Below are 24,715 nucleotides of genomic sequence, written 5' to 3' on the forward strand. Positions count from 1 at the left end.
TTAGTGGCACACACCGACTCAACAGTGTTTATTTAAAACAAGACAGGTGGAGATGCTGCATCCTGGACAAGAGTGAGCACACGGCAGGTTAGAAGTTCAGCTGCACCAAGGACAAATAAAAGGATCTAGAAATGACTGCTGGCCAGCGTTGTTTGAAGAGCAAATGGGAGCAATAAAGCATGAGTGTCTACCTGTGACGTGGGGAGAAATACTCGGACTGTGCTCTCAGTAATTATGGTGCTTTATAGTCTACAGTATGTGGGAGGTCGTCCTGTCTGCCTATTGAGCCGCTGTGAAGGCTGAAAGAGCCTCGGACTGCATGTGGCACCGCCGGTGGTGCTTTAGGAACGTGACGCACAGATTATAAGAGGCAACTACTGAAATGAGACCTGTGTTACTCAGACAGACTGTGAACGTGCAGGACGAGAGGATGGGGAAAATAAAGGTGTTTGCTCGGGTTTCAAAAATCACAGAAAAAGTGGTGAAACCCGATTCGTGTGATTCATTCGAAGCAGACTGTGGCCTCAGATAAAATGTGCAAGACTTCTTGCCAATACTGCAGGTGTAGCAGACCCATCTGTAACCGGACACGCATTAAAATAAGTGTGTTTACTTTCTAGACTTCATATCTGAGCAGCTTGGTGCTTTCATGCTGATAACAAAGGCACTTTATACGGGCCGGTCGCTGTTTTACAAGGACACTTCATAAACAGGTCATAACAGATCCTGTTCTCAATAACTGGACTTCTTTTAAACACAAGCAGTTTCTTCGCTTACCAAGAACACAACATTTGAGATGACGTTACCTTCTCTCTTTAATCTGGCCATCTGTTCCAGCATTGATGCCTAATTTGACTGGCTGTCGCATTAATAATGCAGCTACTGATTTATGGAGGTGATTTGATTCCAGCTGAAAAACAGTGACGTATCCATCAGAAGAAGTTGGAAAGAGATATGCACTTGATCACACACGTTTGAGACTGCTGAAAACACATTTGTTTTGTAAAATGCAATGTGACAATCAGATTCAGAACAAATGTATATTGATATATTTCTAATCCTGCCATTTGTCTTGGGAATGTTGCTTGGATGTGTCCATTTAACGTGAAAAAGCCAACACCAATAAAAAGAAAAAGACTGGAAAAAAGAAAGAAACTACAGTAATGGAGAGAGCATATGATTGGTATTAGAACAAATGACCACACTGCAGAAATATGGATGATACTGATCCATGTCACATCAACAAACACCCACAGGAAATGTAATAAAGCACTCAGCAGTGAGATCCTTTTCTCCTCCCATGTCCTCGTGTTAATGCTGCTGTGCAGCAGATTCTTTGAATTTGCAGTGGAAGAGAGTTACCTCTGTACTGCTTATGTAAAAAGGACTCTGCTTCCACTGCAGAGCAGGTTTACACTACGCATTTCTCATGTGTGACACACAGGGCATCTGCTAGCTACCTCTTCTGCTACTATTTTCGATTTCTGGCTGCCAACATGAATCAGAGCTTCTCCTCCTCAGTTGCAGAGGGGCAGCCTGGATCTTCCTGTAAAATGCTCCCACAGTGTTAAATGGTACAGCCTGACTATTAACTACATGACCTATGTATGTACTCGACTTTCCCCCATCCTCAACAGTACAGTCCTCTCACATGAGTGACCCTAAAGGGGTGTGAGGAAAGGAGGTGTGGCGAAGGGTTCGAAGGATGGTTCGTGTCTGAAGGTGGGAAGCAGCTGCCGGCTGGTAGACGTCAGAGAGTGAGCTCTTTGTCTCCCAGCGAGGAGAAGCACTGGTCCACGGCCTGCTCAGACACCTCCTCAAGTGCTGACGGGTTCCACTTGGGATTCTGATCCTTGTCGACCAGCACTGGACACATGCAGAAAATCACAACGTAGAGGGGGAACCAGATCATTTTTCTATTATTCATTGATTCTTTAATAACATTTAGAATCAATATTTCTTTTTTCAATGTGCTTTGAAATTAACATCCACCCTATTCCACTTCTGCTGCACATGCGCTGCAGTGACTTACCGGCTCTCACACCCTCATAAAAGTCGCAGCCCCTCTGCAAAACAATGGAAACAATCCCATGAGATGACGTCCTTTTCAAATTTCACTCTGACACATCAAGTCAGGTCTAAACTAAAACAGCTGTGGTGGATGATTAAAATAAGCCACAAATGCAAGTTAATATGTTAAAGAATGCAAAAGGATCTTCAGCTGGAAGAATCATTTACTGTCCAAGTACGAGGCAGAGGATTCCAGCTGGAGTGAGTGTGCTGGTTTTTTTACCATGCAGGCCTGGCTCAGTCGATACTCCATCACCAACACGTCCTGCAGGCTCAGAGCTGCACCCGCCTGCAGCTGCCTATAGGTGATTTTCAGGGACGTGGGAGACATCCTGGACAGGGTCTGGAGGAGGAGACACAGGGAAGTTTTCTGGCCGAGACACTCAAACAGAGAAATGGTGATGGACTGCTTAAAAATAACAAATGATCTAATAAAAAAAAAGAAATAAAAAGAAGTATCGCTAGGGACAAAGATGGCTGTGAATGTTTCATGTGCACAGCAGGGCAGCGAGTCAGTGGTGTAGTAGTAACTGATGAGAGTGGGTTTAAAATGAATATTTGATGTGTGAGCTGACCCCCACCCAGGCTGAGTAGTGGTACAGTATTATTAATCCTGGAGTGGAGTTTGAGGGATCAGGAGGGGGACAATGAGGAGAGGGGTCTAATCTAGGGCGTGTTTTATTTTATTTTTATTTATTTATTTAACAGGGACGGTACACATTAATGAACATTTCTGTAAATGTGCCAGTATTAGCGTAAGGAAGCTATTTTTCAACTGTTGTCCCTGGGCAAGGTGTAAAATATATATATATATATATATATATATATATATATATATATATACGGCTTCCTCTTCACACTTGGTCTCATCGGTCCATCTGGGTGGGAACGTAGAAAAAACTACATCAGAGAGAAGAGTCACATCCATGAAAAGCCAATTTCTGAAACATAGGGGGGTAAACTTTGTGGAACGAAGCCACTGTGGTCTGCTGAGAGCTCTGAAAGGGCCAACATGGCACAAGACTGAGGCTAACCCCATTAAGTGCTTAAACAGAGATGACTACTAACTACTAAGCATATACTGTTAAAGCCAAATGATGCCCTGGCTCCATCCCAGCAGCGCCAGTCAGACCAGTCTGCAGGGAGGGAGTGTCCACAGGCACAGCAGTTGTTTGGCACTACTTAAAAACAGGTTTGGGATAGTTGGTGGTAGAGACTGTCAGCATGCCTCTGCGCTGGTGTCGCAGGACTTCTGTGCGATTACTTGGAGAATGACCGAATGATGTCAGCGGTTCTGATCGAGCCACAGGTCGGGGTCGTACCACAGCTTGTTTGTTGGCGAACTCGGAGCCGTCGGCCTTCAGGTTCTGCACGATGCCCTCCACGCTGCCGGAGGTGAACAGCCTGATGGGAGGGAAAGACAGACATGGGCGCAGCAGGTTATCACACTCGAATCAGACGGTTTCTTCAAAAATGCTCATTTTCATCCTCACTCTCAGTGCCTCTTGTGATGCTGTGCGTTCAGGTTGGGTTCAGCTCTAAAGTATGAGGCCGGTGATAGTCTAGTATATTTGTCTTTTGTCAACAAACCCCGTGAAATGACCGAAACCAAGAAAACAATATGATATATTATAGAATATCACAGCCTTGTCCCTGTGACTAGCTGCTTGCTAGTTATCCTGGCACACCAGTCAAGTTATATTTATATTTGGGAACCTAGAAATGAAAGCCTACCTGTCAATATCAGACATGTGCTTGTCCAAGACAAAAGGCTTGTCAGAATCCAGACTACTCTGTAGACAGAGAGCACAATTATCAACCCAGACACAGACTACCACTCTCAGGCATTCACACGACAACAGCTGTCAAAACGGCATCTCATTGACTGTTTTAGCTGTTTTGAGTATCTTAAGTTCAGCATTAGTCACATGGCTTACATGTCTAAGGATTCTAACCTGGTTCTGGTAGGAGTCCAGTACTCTCGAGACGTCTTCGGCAGAGGGAGACTTCAAGTCCACTAGCTCCTTCTCCAGGTCTGGGATCTGTACAAGTAGAAAGGTTGACATTCAAACTAGCCTGTGGATTTGTTTGTTTGTCTGCAGTCGACTGTTCTCCTACAAGCAGCAAGGCTAGATTCAGTCTTTTGTCATTTTAAAACACAACTCCATTTTAGGACGCAGGCAGATCTTTCCCTCTCGGCTACTCTGGATTGGCTGACTTGACTTATCAGGCAGCCCTTGGGACACGCTGTTATTCTCAACCGGCGTTTATTCATCAGACTTTTCCTTCATTTTCTACTATGGTGAACTATTTTTCCAGCCATGTTTTTGATCAAACACTACTGTAAAAATTGCACCCCACTGCTCGTCCGTCCTCAAAATCAAGGTTACAGTGTTAAACAAACTCTGCCCCCACTGTTCTGACCTCTCACCAACAGCAAGACAAACACAACTTGGCCGGTCCAGCCTCTGGTGCAGCCAGTGTGTGTCGGCACCTTTAAACCAGAGTGACACGCCCAGTGACTCAGCAGCCGGATTTCCAGTGGAGCTCTATCCCACCCCTCACCATGCTCCCCTCCTGCACTCATCCGTGCAGCACCACCATCCTTCACCATAACACAGCGCATGGGCTGTTATGCATGGGCTTAGATGAAGAATTCAAAGTAATATATTGGAAAGATCCTGGTTGTTTTGCTTATTAAATGTCTACAGTGCCTGCAGTCCGGTACAAAGCAGCTTTGTGTGTTTCATAAAACGGCAATAACTAGGAATGCTTTTAATCAGCTGATCTGATCAAAAACATTACACAGAGCCAAGTTAATTCTTTTGTGAGAGAGTTGTGGGTTTATCTCATCTTAACTCCAGCACCTTATTAGACTCCACAAAGTGAGTGGAGACTCCTGCTCTCTGCACGTCACGTCCCTTGAGACGGAAGCCCGTCAAGGCCAGAAACAGTCCCAGCTTGCCCCGGAGCCTCGGCAGAAAGTAGCCACCTCCCACGTCAGGGAAAAGCCCTGCCAAAAGAAAACAGAAAACTAGTCTCGTAGAGTTTGAATACACTGCACCTCGTGCAGCAACATGAGCATCTGTTCACCCTGTCAGAATGTAATACAACATCAAATACCCATGTGACTGTAGCCTGATCAATGCTGGATTTTGTTAGGCTGATACTGATATTGATATTTCAGAGTTTAAATAATCTGATAAACATGTAGTAGCCAATGGTAATTGTTTATCTAGGTTAGTATTCCTCTATTGCGCTTATATTAATAGATCTACAATATGCTCCAATAATAATGGTTATTAACAACTAATCGCTGCAGCTCAACGACTCTTACTAACTACTAGCTGTAAAGAACTATCTAAAGCAGCATAGTTTTGCTGGGTGTAGTAAAGGTCAGGCTTGCAGCAGATACCAGCGCTGTCCCCACCTTCCCCATCTTCCCCCTCACCCAGAGGTGATTTACGTACAGTATGATTAAGAAGAACCATTAACAAAACAAATGATTGCTCACTACAAAAAGCTAAACCTGCAGCTTATGAGCATTTACGATTATGAAAAATGTGGTCGCAATCCACAGCCTTAATCTGTACAGAATTTAGTCTGTATTTTCAGTAATGTTTCCGTTTGATTTCAATGATTCAGGGAGGAAATGAGATTCCATTGGTCACAGTTGGTTTTCTGACAGCTTTTGTATCGTGACATGGGGGGGGGGGGGGGGGGGGTTAGTGAATGGGAGAGAGGCGGATTAGATAAGTTGACCTGAATCACGGCTGAAATTGTAATATCATAAATGCGGCAGATTATGGCTGTTGTGCAGAACGCCTGCAGGGCTGGGTTAAAGCTGGTAATCCTACCACAGGAGGGGTTAACCCAAACGCGTGAGCATGCGTGTGGGGGGGGGGTACGAGCACGTTTGTGTGCGTGAGAGAGGGAGGAATGAGTGTGATACAACTGTGTGTAGTTGTGAAGATATGAAAACAGTTGCTACTTTAAATTTAAAAAAAACAAAAACCTGCTTAACAAGAATCTTAATACAGTCGTCCTGCAGGAGTAACCGTGTGACGTTTTTTAACAGTTAAATCAAACAGGAGCAAATAGTGCGTTTGATAGAGATATGTAGTTTTAGTTGCTGATTAATACACTTTTGGTGCTGTAGCGGGTATTTACAGCAGCAGGACGTTGTGTGTGAGGTAATGAACAGCCTTCAAGGCTAAACAGTAAATTCTGTCCTGTATATTGCTTAAGTGTCAATCTCTATTATATAATGATATAAAATAAAATAATAGTGCCATCTCCTGCTCGGGGGACCTCATGATCTGTGGCTCAGTCTTTGAAGGGCGACTGCAGAGTCAAAAAGTGCTGTTGGTAGCGGGTGGTGGCGGAGTGGCAGAAGGGTCATTAATAAATTATAGCCAGGGCCCCCTAAAGGGCAAGGAAAGCCCTGATCACATGACGACATCTCAAGAGGAACAATGGATCAGCCCTTTTCCATTCGTCCATCATGAGAGGATTTTGAAATGCAGGAAAATGTGCCAATAATGTAACAGATACAGATACAGACTAACTCTAACTGACTTTGTGTTCCACTAGGTTGTATCGATGAATTAGCTTTGAATTTATTTTATCCCAGTTTAAATCAAACTCATGTGCCCCTTCATACTCATTTGCATAGGTGTTAATCTATTGTTCTTAGCTCTGCATTTTAAGGGTGCAAAGGCAGTGTTAACACAACAGCTTTTTTGGACTGGATTTTTCTTACCCACTTTTAAAAACCCTGGTTGACTCAAGTTAAGCTGCATCTGAAAAGTTGTTACAAAAGTTACAAAGAGGTTTGTAAGTAAAGGTACCTGTGCAAAAACGTTTCACCACTAAAACATCCGGACTTGTCCCAGATCTTCCTGCTTTCTAACAATTACAAAAGGCCCATTCCCTCTGAACTGCAGTACATTTTGGGGGGAGTGGCTCATGGTGTCTGCAGCTGCTTCTTTTCCCTTGTCACTGATTAGCTTCGCTGTGTGGGCGTTAACTGCCCAGCAAACCAAAGTTCCATCCCCAAACTCTGCACCCTGCCGACCAGTAGGAGTAGGTAATGCAGCAGCTCGTTGAGAAGCTTCAGTCGGCCTCCCACCCCCAAGTACCCCAAACTAAAGGAATACATACACACACCTGATTATGTTGCAGTGTGAGGATACCACACCGAGGAACAGCTCTCATGTTAAACTCTTTTCACACCTCTGTAACATCCATTACGTATAAGTGGCAGATGTTGCTGTGATGATGAGTAATTAGGGCACACGTACATTAGTACAGAACATGTACATGCTCTGTAATCAGGCCCATGATGTTTTTATCCTCCCTGTTACTAATAGACAATTACACAAAGTGAGCAGCAAAACTAAATGACAACCCCTCCACAGTGCACTATTTACTGTCTCTATGCTATTTTTCAAACATGAAATAGATTTGATTTGATTTGATAGATGCTGTATAAATAAACGTACTACCTTGTGAATACATCCGTAGTGTGGATATTCTCAGGAGGAAACAAGTGCCAGTTGACATTATTCAATATGCAATGTCAACTGGCAATATACAGAATCATTCTGTACCTAAGTGCCTGCATGTCTATACACAACTTTGGGGTTCCAACAAGTGCTTAGACTTATTTTGGTCAATTAGATTGTGTGAGTTTATACACACCTTGTATAATTAACACCCCCCCAGGGAGAAGCAACAAAGGGACTTCTGGAAGTTTCAATCAACTATAGAGCAACAGGTGAACATTAATGGTTGCACTGTAACATGCAGACATTAATGGTGAGGCTCAATTTAAGATGCAATATGAAATGTTATCACTGTTATCTGAGCTCCTTAGCAGATGAGCAAAAGTCAACTGGACTTGTTGAAAGTACTTGAAGACGTTTCGCCTCCCATCCAAGAGGCTTCTTCAGTTCTAACTGATTGTTATTTGAGCACAAGCATCGAGTGTTTTCAGGTCTGGCGGATTAGACCTCTGCTCAGAGAATGCTGGTGATTACATGAGGTCACCAGACTCAATGCACCAATATGAATGATGTCTGTCTTTTTACTGTATTTCAAACCCTTTTGGGACTTCAATTGTCTAACTTCATTTCAGATATTCCAAGACATTTCCAGCACGTGAAACTTGAGCAACATTGTCATACTTCAGTGGAAAATACACAATTCCACAATGTGACTGTAGTTGTAGCAAACCCAGCACATAAGAGAGGCTCTTGAGAGGATTCGATCCCAGGATCGGGGCTAAAATAAGCATGTAGGGTCTCGAAGCAGCTGCAGTTCTGTGGAAATGCCGTGCTGTAACGGAAGGAATTGGGGCAGTGTGAAGTCCGAGTTTCTGATTGCAGTGGGGACATGCTGATAATGGTGCTGCGGAGGCCTGGAAGCCAAGTGCCTTTAATAAAAACAATAGTGATAATGTATGTCCACAGCAGCTCCAGAGAGGATTAGCCAAGATTTTTTCTGCCTTCTTGCTAAAGTGACTGGAAAGTTTTACAGACATCAGGAGATTCTGGCTTTATTTATGAGCATTAATAATGAGACTCAAAAAAATGTAGGTTATGAGCAGCTTCACCAGCAAGTACTGGACAACAGTGTGTGTGTGTGTGTGTGTGTGTGTGTGTGTGTGTGTGTGTGTGTGTGTGTATGTGTGTGAGTGTTTGTGGATTAGAGGAAAACATGCAAGCATGCAGATACAAGTACACACACCCTAATAGACACACATACAAAACAGTATATCAATCTCCTCATAAAGCCAATCCTCAGCCAGTGCAATTCAATTGGCATCCGATTTCCTCCTATTCTTCATTGTGACCTCGAATTTGAGAAAATCCCACACAGCAATCAGACGGCAGCAACAAGAACCTCAGCCTTTTCTTTCTGTTAGACTCATTTCCTCTCCGCTGACAATATAATCTTCATCCTTGTGCCGCTCCACACATCTGCGTCAGATTCCACTGCACACCACCGCACAGGGTAAAGCATCAGCTGAAGATTTGTTTTGGCAGCCCAGTCCAGAATGCTCTGGAATAAGCTTGATATGTGTGTGTGTGTGTGTGTGTGTGTGTGTGTGTGTGTGTGTGTGTGTGTGTGTGTGTCAAACAGAGGATGACGTTAGTGTCCTTGGAAGTATGAGGGGGTGAGTGCACACAGTCAGCTTATCAGAAAATCAACCAATGCACATTAAGGGTGCAAAATACTTCATTGTGACTTGAATCCAACGCAAATATAATAAAATGTGTTCAGAAAGCCTGTCGAGCCTTTAAAGTGAGCATCAAAGATGCTCGAGGACCACCTCAGTATCCATTATCCATTCTTTTAAAGTGAGTACACTGACTGAGGGGACACATTAGCTGTCTGGTCAGTCCACAGACTCTTTCTGGCTAAAAAAAAACCCCCCAAAAAAACAGAATCCATATACAATCATAGAACTGTGATAATCCCTCTGGATTTAAGACACAACAAACTAGTTTGTGCCATAGCTTCAGCTGTGGTTCGTTAGCTGGTAGTGATTTGTTACTAATCTCCTCAGCGCCTCAGGAGGAGGCCATCTGTCTGCAGAAGTCAATTAGCCAAAGAACAATCTATAGCTTAGAAGTCCGACAAAGGCCATCTACACTCAGGGAACTGGCTCAGACCAGGAAACACTGAGATGGTTTCTCCATGCAGTAAACCATTTAGTTACTGATGAAGCATAATGAGGTTATGCATCATTGCACTTCTACTCCTATTAATGTTAAAAAATAGTTAGTGCAACAAACTATACAAACAAACTACAATTAGACCACTAAGGACAGTGAGCATGTTCTTCAGTAAACTAACTCAACCTAACCTTTTTCCGTGCCATAACTTATTTGACAGTTACTAATTATATGGAGGTACTGATTTGAAAATGCAAGAATTTGGGATCCCATCTCTCCCCTCTGGATGATTTGTTGATGATCTCCCCCCACAAGGGTCAGACAAAATAAATGTGTCCGTGGGAAAGTTGTAGCTGAAGTAGAAAAATGTGCAGCACTGCTGTTCCATCATCATGACATGTAGTCATGGCTTTAAATATGCTGATATTTAAGCTGGTTCTCTGCTTCTCATAAGATATACAGTCAATTTTGTAAACAAAGTACACAACATGATTAAGTTAACAATAGTAATAATTATCAGCTCGTCAGTAAACAATAGCACTGATTTCTGAATCACCTCTGAATCAGAGGACACGCACTGACCAAAGTTTCTGCTTATGAAGAAGCAAAGGCTACTGGGTGCACATGCCTGCTTGGTATTTTTAGCCCCACTAGTGGCATGGCTCCAGGGCTTGCAGTGCCATTTGGTCGGCCCAACACTTTGGACTAGACTGCAATATCTCTGCAAATATTGGGTTGCCATTCCATTTTGGAAAGCTGTTTGTGGCCCACAGAGGCCTATTTATGTTGGCGTTGATGAAAATGACTTGAGACAACATGAATGTTTGGTGCCATTGGGACCGTGAAGTTGTCTCATTTTTGCTGTCTGCATCTTATCGTCTCTAGCACATCTAGGAGGAGATGCCATTGTTTGGGGAATGAGACATCCTGCCCGCATAAATGAAATCTCAGTTACTGATGACGGCTGTGCAACTCATCGGGCTTGAAATTGTTCTATGGCTTCTTATTTTTATTTTTTTGAACAGATATGTTTTTTTTATTGATGATTATTCAGCACCCCAAATGTTAACCAGTTTTGACATTTACTTTGTTACTCCAGCCTATGGCTGGAGTTTTACATGCTGATGGAGCCTATCGCAGTCAAGTCAATCTCTCTGTATTTCACAGTCTACTGTAGTTTTACATCTGGTGTCTGTGTCGACAGTCCCTCGCTGAAGGAGGGAGCAATGATAGCTTGGGAGAAGGCTACAGTAACAAGGAGTATGGAGGAAAAACCAAAGTATATGATGCTTCAGATCTAAGAAAACTAAGAAAGATCTGATAAATAAATAATAAATTAGCATACTTGATAAGAAGTCCTCAACAGTGTTTGTGTAATTAGGCTCACTGCCAGGAGGACACAAAAATTCTGCACTGCCGGTTTTGGAACAAAGACCTACACTGTTAACTGTCTTCCAATTAAGTTTTCCTTATATTGACCATCACAGTGTCACAAACATGGCTGTATTTATGTTTCACACCCATTTCTATCAGACTGAGGTTACCGATCCTTTCACATGCTGTACTGAATACAACTGATCCATCCCTTGGTGTATTATTTCCCAGCATCCCATGCAGACAGACCTCGTGTCTGTGAATGCATATGAACTAGATCCAACTGGGTCTGCAACAGAAATCAGTGCTCGTACACGATTCCCAACAACCCGCGCACACCGATGTGGGCCAGCCGGTGCAGCTGGACAGTCTTACCAATGGCAGTCTCTGGCATGGCAAACAGCGTCTTCTCAGTGGCCACTCGAAACCGTCCGTGAACTGACAGACCCACGCCCTGCAGGTAGAGGAGAACGCAGGTTACAAAAAATAAATAAATAGATAAAGAAATGCTATGATGAATGGAGGAGGAAACAGCGGGCAGAGAGAATACACAGAGGGAAAACAGGGCATGGAGGAAACATTAATATCTGTCACCTCTACAGAGAGGCACTGTGTTCAAGTTTAAGACGGAAAATGCTGACTGAAAAAAAAAGTAAACCAGGCCAATCCTGTGTGTGTGTGTGTGTGTGTGTGTGTGTGTGTGTGTGTTTGTTTTATGCTTGTGGCTACCAGCAGGGAGAAAGGTGAAGGTTAATGAGCAGCGGTGACCACAGAGCATTTCCAGCACAGTTAGGACTCTAACGTGTGTGTGTGTGTGTGTGTGTGTGTGTGTGTGTGTGTGTATATAAGGTTACCATGGAAACAACATCCCCATGTATACATCGACATCCATGCAAACAATGTAGACACACAGGCAGGTGCATTATTTATTTGCTTGTTTCACCTTGTGTGTTTATTGTGTTTTCCATGCAATTTTAATGTTTTCTATGCCTTATTTTAAAGTATTTTATGTCCCTTTGGACTTTAAAGCCCTTTGGATATCCTTGTGTCTGAATGTTGCTGTATAAATAAACTTGGCTTGCCTTGTTCTGCCTGACTGGTCAATGAACATCAGTTATGACGAAATACATCATTTAAACAATGATTAAAACTTGAGCCATCTTTCCAGGGGTGAACACGCCCTTCTAATGACAGCCTGTGAAGACAACACACACACACACACACACACACACACACACACACACACACACACACACACACACACACACACACACACACACACACACACACACACACACACACACACACACACACACACACACACACACACACACACACACACACACACACACACACACAGCTGTTGATGACTGCTCGCCTGGTAAAGCCTGCCCACTGTTAAGCAGCAAGTTACTCCCACAAGATTTTGTCATGAATAACAATATTTCTTAATGACAATTACACAAAACTAATAACTCGTTAATTTATCTATCAAACTATCAAGTCTGCACTCTTGTTTTCATGTTTTAATACCCTGCTGATCTGCAAAAGCCAGGATGAATAAATGTAAATAAACAATTAATTTGCATTAGGTTGCAATGTGTGTGCCTAAATGGAGATCCAATGAAGCACATAAAGCACATAAAGCATGAGACGCACAAGATAGGCTCTGTACTCTGCTCAAGATTGAAAATAGATGATATATTCTGTTTCTGGAGGGGATGTGATAATCACATTACTTCACTGACCTTCAGTTTTCTGGAGGATTTCTTATTAATTACGTGATCATTCACTCACAGGGATATATGTTGTGACTGGACCTGTGACGGTACTCCGGAGGGGGGTCATTTACTGGTCAGGTCAGACGAAAATCCAATATGTTGGTGACTGACTGGTGGTGATTAATGACTGTGGAAGGTCATCAGGTAACTCCCCTAAGGGTTCACATCCACCTGAACTGGAGGTTGGAATGATACTGGCGATTCATGTCTTCTAATGAATTCATAAATCTGGTTTGTGTCAAGGGGGCATCCGCAAGTCATGTAAATCTGACCACCGTACCCACATCAGTTTCCAGTGTGATATCAGGAACTGTAGAGTCACTTGTTTCACCAGCACTTGGCTAAATCCTGGAATACCAGACAGCGACCAGATGATTCAACCAGATGACTCTTTTTCTTTTCTTTACACCAATCGGATAGAACTGAGGACTCTGGCAAGAAAAAAGTAGGAGGCGTGTGCTTTATGGTGGCCAAGGATGGGTATAGCAGTGGGAATATTAAAATGCTACTCCACTTCCTGTTCACCGGATCTGGAATCATTGTCAGTCGAATGCCTGCCACACTTACATTTACATTGGTCATTATCATAGCGGTCCACATCCCACGACAGTAACCTGTCTGTGTTTGTAAGATGCTGGACTGCTCACAGAGCGACAATCCTGATGCTGTGCTCATTGCTGCAGGAGGCTTTAATCAGGCTAACTTTCAGAAGGTTATGCCTGACTTCCAACAACATCTTGACTGCACCACAAAGGTAATAAGACCCGCTGGTGTCAGGACAACAACCTTCTCCTGAACATGAAGAAGGTGCTGATAGTAGATTTTAGGGAGAAGCAGCGAAGCTACACGACCCTTAATATTAACTGGAGGACAGCTTCAAACACCTTGGTGTTCACATCACTGACGGCCTGACCTGCATCCATATACAGTACCTATACCCAGTGTTGAGAAAAGCGAGGCAGAGACTATTTCACCTCAGATGCTTGAGGAAATTCTGGGTATCCCCTCAAACACTGTGGAATTTCTACTCCTGGACCATCGAGACCTGGTACAGAGAGCATCGAACAGGCCCACAAGGCCCTGATGAATAAGGCCATAAGGATATCTACACCAGACAATGCAGGAATGAGGCTTGGAGAATCAATAAAGATCCTGACCACCCGGATAGTGGCCTTTTCTCCCTGCTGTGGTCGGAAAGAAGGTGACAGATACACCAAGCCAGACACAGACAGACCTTCTCAGTCCACTAGGATCTCGATGAGGTCACTGCTTAGTGACCAGGCTGCATCCATGGTAGGTGGTAGTGTGGCAGGTCGGTCTCAGTCTAAATTAATTTCTTATTTTCATTTTTGACAGACAATTAGAATTTGATCATTGAGTCTCTAAAATTGTCATCGTTTGGCTAAGAAAAGGAAGGTGGTCTTCAGACCCGTTCTTTTGTTGAGTCCAAAACCCAAAAATATGAAATAAACACAAAATCCTCACATTTGAGAAGCTGACAGCAGGATATTGATTACTTACAGATGTGGGTTTACTTCCAGTCAGACCTATTCTCACAACAGCTTATTGAAAAATGGATTAAGATAAGATATTCCTTTATTTATCCCACAATGGGGAAATTTCAAGTCAGCAGCAGTTCACACATACAAAGAAAGGGAATAAAAAATTACTTTTTATGAAATAAAAATATGAAGCTACATTCGGGCTTGTAGCATTTGGGATCAATAAAACTAAAATATACTGATCTGAAATATAGAGCGTTGTACAGCTATATAACGGATTCCACCTGCTGAGCGCTGAATCACTGCCAATCAACAACAAGTGAGTGTGTGATTCCAGCTGACAAGCTGTCTTCACCTTGCTCTCCGATAACAACAGACCAGCACAGAGCCAGAGGGCAGTGCTGCAAGGTTTGCCTGAAGGCTGTGTGACAAATGACCACAGAGGATCCAAAACATCTGATCGCTGGAGACTAAACAGACCTCTGCCAAGAGCAGCTGCCCTTCTGAAAGAGCCAGACCCCAACACAAAAAAAAAAAAAACAGAGAAGCGAGACAGACTGTGACTTCTGTCAGCTTAGGACATGAATTATGTGATGGCCATGTGGTTTGGCAGCGCATCAGAGCAAAGACAGGCACTGGGCTCATTTTCTCACAAAATCAAGTTAGCTTTGCAGAGCAGAAAGAGGAGATCAAAAGTTATTCTTTTTAATCCCACAACCTAGACTATGATAATAAAAAAAAAAACATGGTGCAAATTCATTTGTTTGTATTTCATTAGTATGAATATAATAAATGAAGAAATGAACAATAACATAACATTGTGAAAAAACAAACAATAAAACCAACTTATTGAAATGTTATTTCATCATTTTCACTGTTTTTTAAAAAAAAATCTTATCCATGCTTAAGTTTTATTGTTAATTCTATTAAAGCTCTAAGTAATCTTTAATTTCAAAATGCCCTCTTTCACAATATATCTCTCATTCACTATTCCCTACATCAATAACCATATTACTCTACTATAAGCACTAAACCGAGTCCTTTAACAAACTGTCCAACATGTATTTAATATTTATTAATATATTATTATAATATATATATTAATTTAATATTTCTGTTTTTAGTGGCATTTCAGAAGTTCTAGGCCATTTCGAGAGAAACATCCCCAGAATGACTGGAGAGGCCGGTGCCTGGGTGAGTGGAGGGGTCACAGTGAGTTCAGGCATGTTTCTAACAACAAGCAGGGTATCGTAGATGCTACTGAGATCACAGCTGAAAAGCAGGAAAAAGGCACAAGAAACCCCGATAGCATACGTGCACACGCTGCTGGTAGTCTTTAGTTATGCCACAAATGAGTCATTTCTTGACTGATAAAATCTCAGACTTTGAATTTGAAAGTTATGCTGTAGGAAATGCTCCTATATCTCAAAATATGGGTAGTAAACATTCAGACATTTTAGAAAGACTGATCATTTTCAATGAGAGCTTGCATTTAGTTACAGATGTAAATTAAACTTAAATTCCAATAAAACCCTGTTCTAATGACAACGAACTGAGTTTTAACAAGGCACTGAATGAGTTCACCATTTACTCACCTACATATTTCACTGCACTGTTTTAAGACCACTGTTTGTTTCATCATGGTGTATATTAATATTGGACATTTTAGGTCTCCATGTGTTTAAGGTAACACTTAAGCAAAACAAAAGAGCTCCTCTATCCATCTTTAAATACTGAATCTTGTAAAACAGAGAGCACTTAAATGAACCTTGTACAGCAGCCATTTCCATCAAAGTGTAGAAACAACACCAATGACCTCACACAGCTGTGGGAAAGTGGATTTTTTGCAAACAGAAAAAGAGAATTAAAGGAGAAAAAAAAAAAAAAAAAACATCTTCTTGCATCGATCTTAGGATGCACTCAGACGAACAAGGGGCCGTTAAATCTCACATTACCTGAGTTTCACCATAAAAGTAGTGGAACATTGTGATGTGCTGGCGTAGTACAACCAAGCACCATATAAGAACATGTCTCCAGATCCTACTGTAAACAATGGACATGTGCAAAAGTGTGCTGACGAGCATGTTTATAGCTAATGCTTACAAACAGAATGGGCTGCAAAATTTACAACCTAGCTGGGGTGTTTCACTCTGGCAAAGAATATGGAGGGTTTCATGAAGTCCACATTGTATTTGCTTGAGTGAATGCAAAGCAAATATTGATAGAACAGGTGGGGTGAAAGCCATTAAAATGCCGTAGAGCAGTACCATTACTTTTGCACCACTTCTGCTTCCCACATGAACATAAATCTAGGCGACTCTCCCAAATAACATTAGAATGTTTTTCGGTTTTCTGCAGAGGAGTCAAATTTAGCTAAATCTGATATTAGTGACGCTTGTGTATGGGAGTGGAAAGGCATGTGAGGATTATGCAGAAGCATAAGAACAGAGAGACACAAGTGACAGATAACACTCACAAACACTTACAGAGAAAGTGATGTCTGTTTGAAAAAGCACTACAGTTGCGGTACTTTCCACATCACTCTTGCACAAAGTATTCACTTTCAAAACAAGCTCTGCGCAGCCTCTGAAAGATGAGAACCCTAATGCAGGGATCAAACTCTGCCCTGAGGTCTCTTTGGCTCTCACTTCCGTCTTCTCATTAGATGATGTGGACATTAGCAAACAAGAGCTCTGATCTCCAGGGGAAAGAGATTACAGTCATACAGCTCTAGACAAATAGGCAGCAACCACTACGATCAGCCCTGTTACAAACTGTCTCAAATATAGCTCTGAACGTGAAGGAGCCAGCTGTATGACCATGTAAATGTTGGAGATTTTAAGGGAAAGGCTGAAAAGAAAGAGAGAGACACCGTGTCTGCTGAACTGCAAAGCACAGCAGACACAGATTAACAACATTTAAGCATTCACGGATCTTAATTCTAGGGATTTTAAACTTGGACAGCAATGAATGATGTGCATGAGATGAGATCCTGCTGATGTAAGAGAGAGCCAAACGGCGCATGTGTGTGTGTGTGTGTGTGTGTGTGTGTGTGTGTGTGTGTGTGTGTGTGTGTGTGTGTGTGTTCTTTGACCTGCTAAAGGCATGCCTTTACTCTGGTGGTTTGTTATCACTAACGCAAGAATACCCATGCAACGTGGGAGTTCTGCCCTGAACTCAGTGCAGATCCGGGAACAGGGGCTCTTCCATATATAGAACTAGCCTGTTTTCAACCACTACACACATTAAACAGCAATCACCCTCAGGACGGTTTACGTCTCTGAAGTGACATGAGAGATATGACGGGTGTGCTTCAAATCACTTTATTCCCAGGGCCATAAGTCCACTTAAAAAGAAGCGAAGAAAAAATCTTAAACAAATATGTGATAAGCAGTGCAAACGACTGGACAAACATCACAGCTTTTAAGGTTTGTCATTGGGAGGATGAATGGAGGTGACTTGTACCACACCATAGGTGGTGTACATGCAGCAGAACCAAGCTGTCCCTTGCATCCATTACAGCACGTTACTCTGCAACGTGTTTTCAGTTTCAGTTCTGACAAATAAATTATAGCTTCTGTCTCTCCAGGAAAGGAAAATACTAAGTGGGGATGTCATTATCATCATGGATGTCTAAACATTGGAAAAACAAGCAACCGAGATGGTTTTGTGGTTCACAGCTTCTAGGATTCAACACAGTTTGTATTTAAGATAAGAGATAAGAAAGACTTTATTTATGCCACAGCGGGGAAACTCACACATTATAGCAGCAGAGTCAGAGACATTATAATGAATATAAAAATAAATACTGATATAAAAACATAAGATAACTATAAAATATCTAAATGTGTGTACTGCACAGTGATGTATGAGTAATGGATGTGTCAGATGTTTACTACACTGAAAATAAAAACAAAGAGGCTTCTGTTTTTTCAGTGTTTTCTTACATATTTCCGTATTAGCAGTTCATAGCAACCCATAGAACTAACTAGTCTGTATTTATGAAAATAAGCACAATGCTACAAAGTTGGACCCTTTGACACTCACCCCCCTTTTGTGGCAGGCCTGTAATTTAAACCAAGTGGACTATTTTTTAACATTACACCTTTTTAAGCCAGACTGTTTTGAAGGTAGAGAAACACAGTGTCTTTAAAGCTGCACTGATCAATATGTTTCTGCACCCAAGAGGCCGAAAAAAAGAAATAAAAAAAAAAACTGCAGCAGCTTTCAAGGTGCAGTATGTAGGATTTAGTGGCATTTAGCTGCAAGGTTGCAGGCAGCAACCAGCTGAATGCCCCTCGACTCAGGTAAAAATGGATCGAAATTAGCTGTCGATGTTGATCATCTAAATCGAAAGCAGGATCTGCGAATCTCCCATTGTGCATTTTTTTCTTTCCATCCCAGCTACTTGTGCAAGTTTGAAGAAAGATGAACATTTCAAAGATACACAGCGTAGCTTACCAGTAGTGTGCAGCTGCACAGCGATGGCTGCACAGCCTCCACTGTTCACACAGGGGATGTGTGGAAATGGAAGAGACACAGTTCCAAAAAGTCCATCCATTATAGTTTTACTCTCCAACAACTTCATCACCAACTTTGTAAATCCACCAGCAAACCGCCCGGCTCCAAGGCATCCCAGAGAACCGACTGCAGGACACCGGCTGGATTATGAGGGTAACTCAACTGTTCCAGAGGCTTTTCCAAGCTTGTTTATTAGCTGCAGGAAGCATCACTTGGTTTTGTTTTTGTTGGCCAACTTTTGCATTGAGTCTCAAACTGAGTATTTCTGAGCTTATACTTTCTTGTATATTAATGGAAGTTAATTACAATTTTTTTCACGAGGGGTCTTTCTCTGCTGTTGGTTATATCACACTTAATACCATGTAGCTTGTGATTTTAAAGTAAAGAGTAAAACACCAGCATGTCAAGACTCAATAGTCAGTGATTATTTGTCAGTTTGTTCTTTGTCAAAATAACAAAAATTATTGTAATAATAATAATAATAATAATAAGTGCTTAAAAAAATTTATAAATTGAAAATTGAATCGAAATGCGAGCTTAAATGGAAACTCAAATCAGTTAGTGGATTTGGAGAATTGTGACACCCCTAGGATAAACTACGGTGGCCTTCAGGTAAATAATAAGTCTGATCCTCCATTTGTCAAAATTTGGGTTCTCAAACTTCTCTTCAGCGTAAAAACGTGAAACAAAAATTGGCCTCAGTTTGTCCAATCTGGGCAACTGTAGAAACATGGTATTGCAATGTAGTGAACTCTATGAGAGAAAACCCACTCTGAATGTACAGTAGAAATAAAGGGCTCATTCTGAGCTGCTGAAAACATGATCTCTTGTTTAAGGTGAATACACACTATCTGCTCATCCATTGTCTCTACTGCTTACTCTTAAGAGTCACGAGCCAATCCCAGCGGACACTGAGGCAGGGTACACCCTGTCAATCAATCACAGGGCTGACACACAGAGACAGACATTCCTACACACTGATCTAAATATCAGCAGCCGTTTTTGGAAATATTCACAGAATTGTACTATTCTAAACTTTGATATGCACGATATGCAAACACCAGTTAATGACCAGTTAATTAGTAGTTACTGTACCTGTATGCACGGTCTATTCTGAGAGGATGTGAGGATTACTGATGATGTAGAACTCTAATTAGCATATCAACCTTCCTCTATACTATAGAGGTATCTATAGAGTCTATAGATACCAAATAAATCAGTGTTCTTTGAATTTAGACACCTGTCCAATTAGAATTCAGCAAACATCACAGCCAAAAACAATCAGAAAGCCATCTAGTGTATCACACACAGAGATCTCGGGAGCACCAGAGTGAATAGTGCAACCTAATGACCTGTATCTGAATGGTGAGCTTGAATGTTGAGCAAAAAAGGGCAAATTTGTGCCACCGACACACACACACACACACACAGACACACACACACACACAGACATGGACATGATGAGTAATGACCCAGCAGTGCATACTGGAGGCTGTGAGCAACCTTGGTGACACCTCAGGGGTAACATCACTGCTGAGGTCATGAGATGGAGAAAAGAACAGTCTCATCTAAAAAAAACCTAACATCTACTCTGACCAGGTGAGTTGAGCCACATCAATAAATGGCAGATCTTAGTGATCGAAGTCATTCCTGATGACTGAGCATTTATGCAGCTCTGTCTGAATTATGTCTCAGGCTTATTGGTTACGGTACAGATTCAAATTCCAACCATATCTGATAGCTGGAGGGAAGACCCCATGACAGCAACAATGCTTTGTCACTTACTATTTCATCCAATTGGAGGCCACCTTGCCGCTGGCAGCAGGTGACAGTAGCACAAAGCTCTCTACTGACACCTACAGGAACATTTGAAAGTCACACCTCACAGACAGAGCAACACTGTCACTCTAAAAGGAACCAAAACTGCCCAAACAAACTCTGAGTCATTGATTTTCAGCACAAATTACATTTTTTCTATGTCTCAAAATATGCACATATCCAGAAAGACACAATGTAAGGTTAACACAACTTTATAATATAAACTTTTATGCATTAAAAATAAAACACACTCACCCCTCCCATTGTTATTCCATCAATAAGGGCGATATATGGTTTCCTGCAGGTTCCTTGAAAGATACAATAAAATGTGTAAACTGGTGTTTGGAAACATGTAGGCTTTAAGTGACTGTCTACCTATACATAACAGATAACAAACCAGGTGTAATTGTGTTTGTACGTCTTACCAATAGCATTGTTCAGAATGTATTCCTCGCGGAAAAAGTCCTGTGCAAGAGGGTCTCCAACTTTCCCTGCTTCTGTGACCGCTGACGGGAAAAAAAACAAGACATGATGATGAAGCAACATGTTTTTGGCCACATTCACACTGCTGCACAGAAAAGCTCCAAAAAGATTCAGATTCACGCACGTGGTTTGAAATACATTCAGAACAACCGTATGTGTTTTTAAAGAACTTTCTGGCTTTTCCAAATATCACCGGTTAACGATCTTTTAGAGATGCAAATACAGGAGAGGCACAAAGTGACTGAAGCTTCCAGGCCACTGCTTACCTCTGATGTCTCCACCAGCACAAAACGCTTTTCCACCGGCTCCTTTGATGATCACAATGTCGGTCTCTTTGTCATCTTCCCATTTCTAGAATCACAAAAACGTATGTATAATGTAAATATAAATGCATTAAAGAAAATAAATTAAATCGCAGTAAATTTATAGGAAGTCATCATCAAAAACACGTTATGTTAATTTGAGGTTTCTGTATTATTTTGGGGAAAGTTTAGACATTCAAAACGGACACTTCAAGACACACAACTATCAAAAACACTAAAACTTAACACTGAGGCCTTGTGGTACACTGGAGAACACAATTTTATCACCCTTCTCAAGTGATCAGATCAGAAAATTATTCATGTAATTATCTCCTGCATGAGAGTCTTTAGGCTGCCATGATGCTGTAGCGTCAGGCTATAAAAACCAGGGGGCGCCCAGTCATGAAGTACCATCAGGCTTCAGAGATGAACCGAATCTAAAGAAAATGGTTTGTGCAGGGGTGAGAGGGACTGCAAGGACTCTGCAGATGCAAACAAGCTGCCTTGTACTGGGAACACTTATACACCCAAACAGAGTTTGGAGAGGACGTCGACCGGGAGGCACCATGCAGTTCTCCACTAAAGGCTACAAGACACAAAGTTATCATAGATTTTTTTTTCTTTATTTTGTCGAAAACAAAATTTTCAGTAGAGCTAACTTGGTTCAAACAGCAATACTTTGGCGAGTAAAGGCTTTCCATAGTAAACATGGAAAGTTCATCATGGCATCATGGTTCTTCACTGATGGATAAAATGCCCGTCACTCAGTCACTTTTGATTTCATGCTCGACCCCAATGTGACTTTGATGACAACCATGAAGAAATCAACGGCATTGATTCGTTCTCTCTCACCTGGTGCCCGTCTTTGATAAGGTAATTATTCAGGATTCCTTAATTATGTATGAATGAGAGCCCAAAATTCCAATGTTGAATCTTTTAGGCAAATACCGGCATTAATATTTGATTACAATATAATGGCTAACACATACAGATCCCTTAAGTTTGGTTGTTAAACATAATTTAAAGTTTGTCAGTGATCTCTGATAAATAAATTATATAACTGTGACACTTTTTCTACACTACCTCTAACATATCTTGTTACACAATCTTGTTAGTTATCAGCTGATATCTACATCAATACCATGTATATGTGATAAGCCTGAATCAGTCGGTGATACTGGTCCACGCCTAGTTACTATTTGCAGACACTGTTCTTCTGATCTGATGTGCTATAGATGGTATCTTACTAATGTATACATTATGTAGGGATAATGCACACATTAGCAATACTTTGTTTAAATGTTTCAGGCTCACTTAGGATATGTCCCAAACAAAAAAGTTTTTGTTTTTCAGACTTCATAAGATCTACAGCAGGAGGCATCAAGGTAAAAATAACTGCAATAATACTGCACACTCTGATGTCTTCCTTTGTAATCTTTTATCTCGTACATTTTTTAAAGTTCCTGTCAGCATCATTACGTTGCTCTTTGAAGTTCCTTTGTGCATTTCAGCCACATGGTGATGAGAGGGGTGCAGACGATGAACGCCAGTACTGTCGCTGTCTTTAAGCTGCTACATAAATATAGCACATACAGCAAAATTGCGTGTGACGGTTTTTGTACAGAGTAGAAGTATATATGGAAATGTAATTCAGGTCTTGAAAAGGTTGATGAGAAAATCTATCCAACTCTCAATAACACCAAGACTTTGACGACGTCAGACACAGTGAGATACTGGCCGCTGTTTATGATCACCAACACACTGCTGTAATAAATGACATCTGAAACACCCCAGGCCTTGACATTTGGCCCAGTTAAGGTTTGCATTAGCCAAGCTTTCCACATACCTTGAGCTGAGGGTAGATCTGTCGGACCATGGGCAGGTTGAGTGCATTCAGGACTTTGGGTCTGTTTATGGTGATCACACCTGCACAGCCCACTTTCTCCAAAAGAACCTCTGGTTCCACCTGACTCGACATCTGATCCAAAAAACACAACAGGACAACTCTGTAAACACCTTTACATGACACTGTATGTCATAAACGTAAAAAAGTATCACTCCAATCAATTTATAGAGTGAACTGAGTATAATCTCTGCCAGACTTTAACTGAAAATCACTGATGACATAGCACCACTTCGATATATTACATTGTGACAGAAAGAGTAACAGCGCAACAAACTAGAAAGCAACTGTTACAAATACAGAAAAGTCATTTTGATAGTTCAAAGAAGGCAAATTAAATTGGACTAAAGCATATACGCCACAAACATTTAACACACATCTGATCATAACTCATCACACGGTTTCCATAATGTCACTGTCAGGTAGAAACCATCCCAATAGTTGAATGCTTAAGGCACATACCATAACAGCTGCAAGGACCTATTTTGCACATCTAACCAAAAATGTACAAAGATGTGTTGTGCACTGGTATCAGCCATAGAAAACACTGTAGCTGCATCACCACAGTCCTCAGTCCTCACTATCCATTACTGTCACACTGCAGAGAATTCAATAGAATATGTGAGAGGGGTCTGCTCACCATGTGGCCCTGGATTCGCTGCAGTCTGCAGAGGGACCTCAGCCTGGAGGGACAACATCAGTAACTACACAGGATGGACATGTAGCATCTGGACACATTTGCTTTCACTTAACTTAACTTATCAATGAATCTGTTGGAATCAAACACAAATTCGGATCAACACTAACACAGAGGACTTGGCCTCTGACACCCAGTAAATTCTTCCATATAACACTATAACATACATAAATACACATAGTAACTTGCACCCAGCGACCTCAATGTGATTCTAACATGTCTGACATTCATAACCAGCCACCTAATGTCAGCTAACTCGGAGAGTCAGGACAACATGCCCCCCAAAATGTACTGTAGGTTGTGACGTTGGGTTCACTGGGAACACCGACACTCACATACCTGTAGGCAGACGTCAGAACGGTTAAAGACATTATTATCTTTGACTTGTGTCGTCTGTCCAGTTGCTGCACTTTTAGGCACAGCTTCCCAACTTTGCTCTCTGTCTGTAGTCTCTGCGTTTACTTCCTGAAAGAGGCACCGAGCTACTCCTGATTGGTTGCTTTGGTGGCGTCACGGTGGGCGTACGCACCACCGAGGGAGATTCAGTCCGCGGCGTGTCTCCGCCACACTGCCACCTGCTGT

At 41.8% G+C, this 24,715-nt stretch overlaps 1 protein-coding gene across 1 annotated transcript; it reads right to left on the bottom strand.

The window, feature by feature from the left end:
• On the bottom strand, positions 1-24,583 carry hibch (3-hydroxyisobutyryl-CoA hydrolase). Its single transcript, XM_070837583.1, has 14 exons — positions 24,473-24,583; positions 24,077-24,119; positions 23,380-23,511; positions 21,498-21,582; positions 21,174-21,254; positions 21,004-21,056; positions 11,502-11,580; positions 4,938-5,083; positions 4,026-4,112; positions 3,805-3,863; positions 3,393-3,474; positions 2,294-2,413; positions 2,033-2,066; positions 1-1,866 (listed from the first exon to the last, which is right to left on the bottom strand). The coding sequence occupies exons 1-14, from the start codon at positions 24,502-24,504 to the stop codon at positions 1,751-1,753; spliced, it is 1,149 nt and encodes a 382-aa protein (XP_070693684.1). The 5' UTR covers positions 24,505-24,583; the 3' UTR covers positions 1-1,750.
• Positions 24,584-24,715: the final 132 nt, after the last annotated feature.

Source organism: Pempheris klunzingeri, chromosome 10 (assembly GCF_042242105.1).
Source record: "Pempheris klunzingeri isolate RE-2024b chromosome 10, fPemKlu1.hap1, whole genome shotgun sequence".
NCBI lineage: Eukaryota > Metazoa > Chordata > Actinopteri > Acropomatiformes > Pempheridae > Pempheris > Pempheris klunzingeri.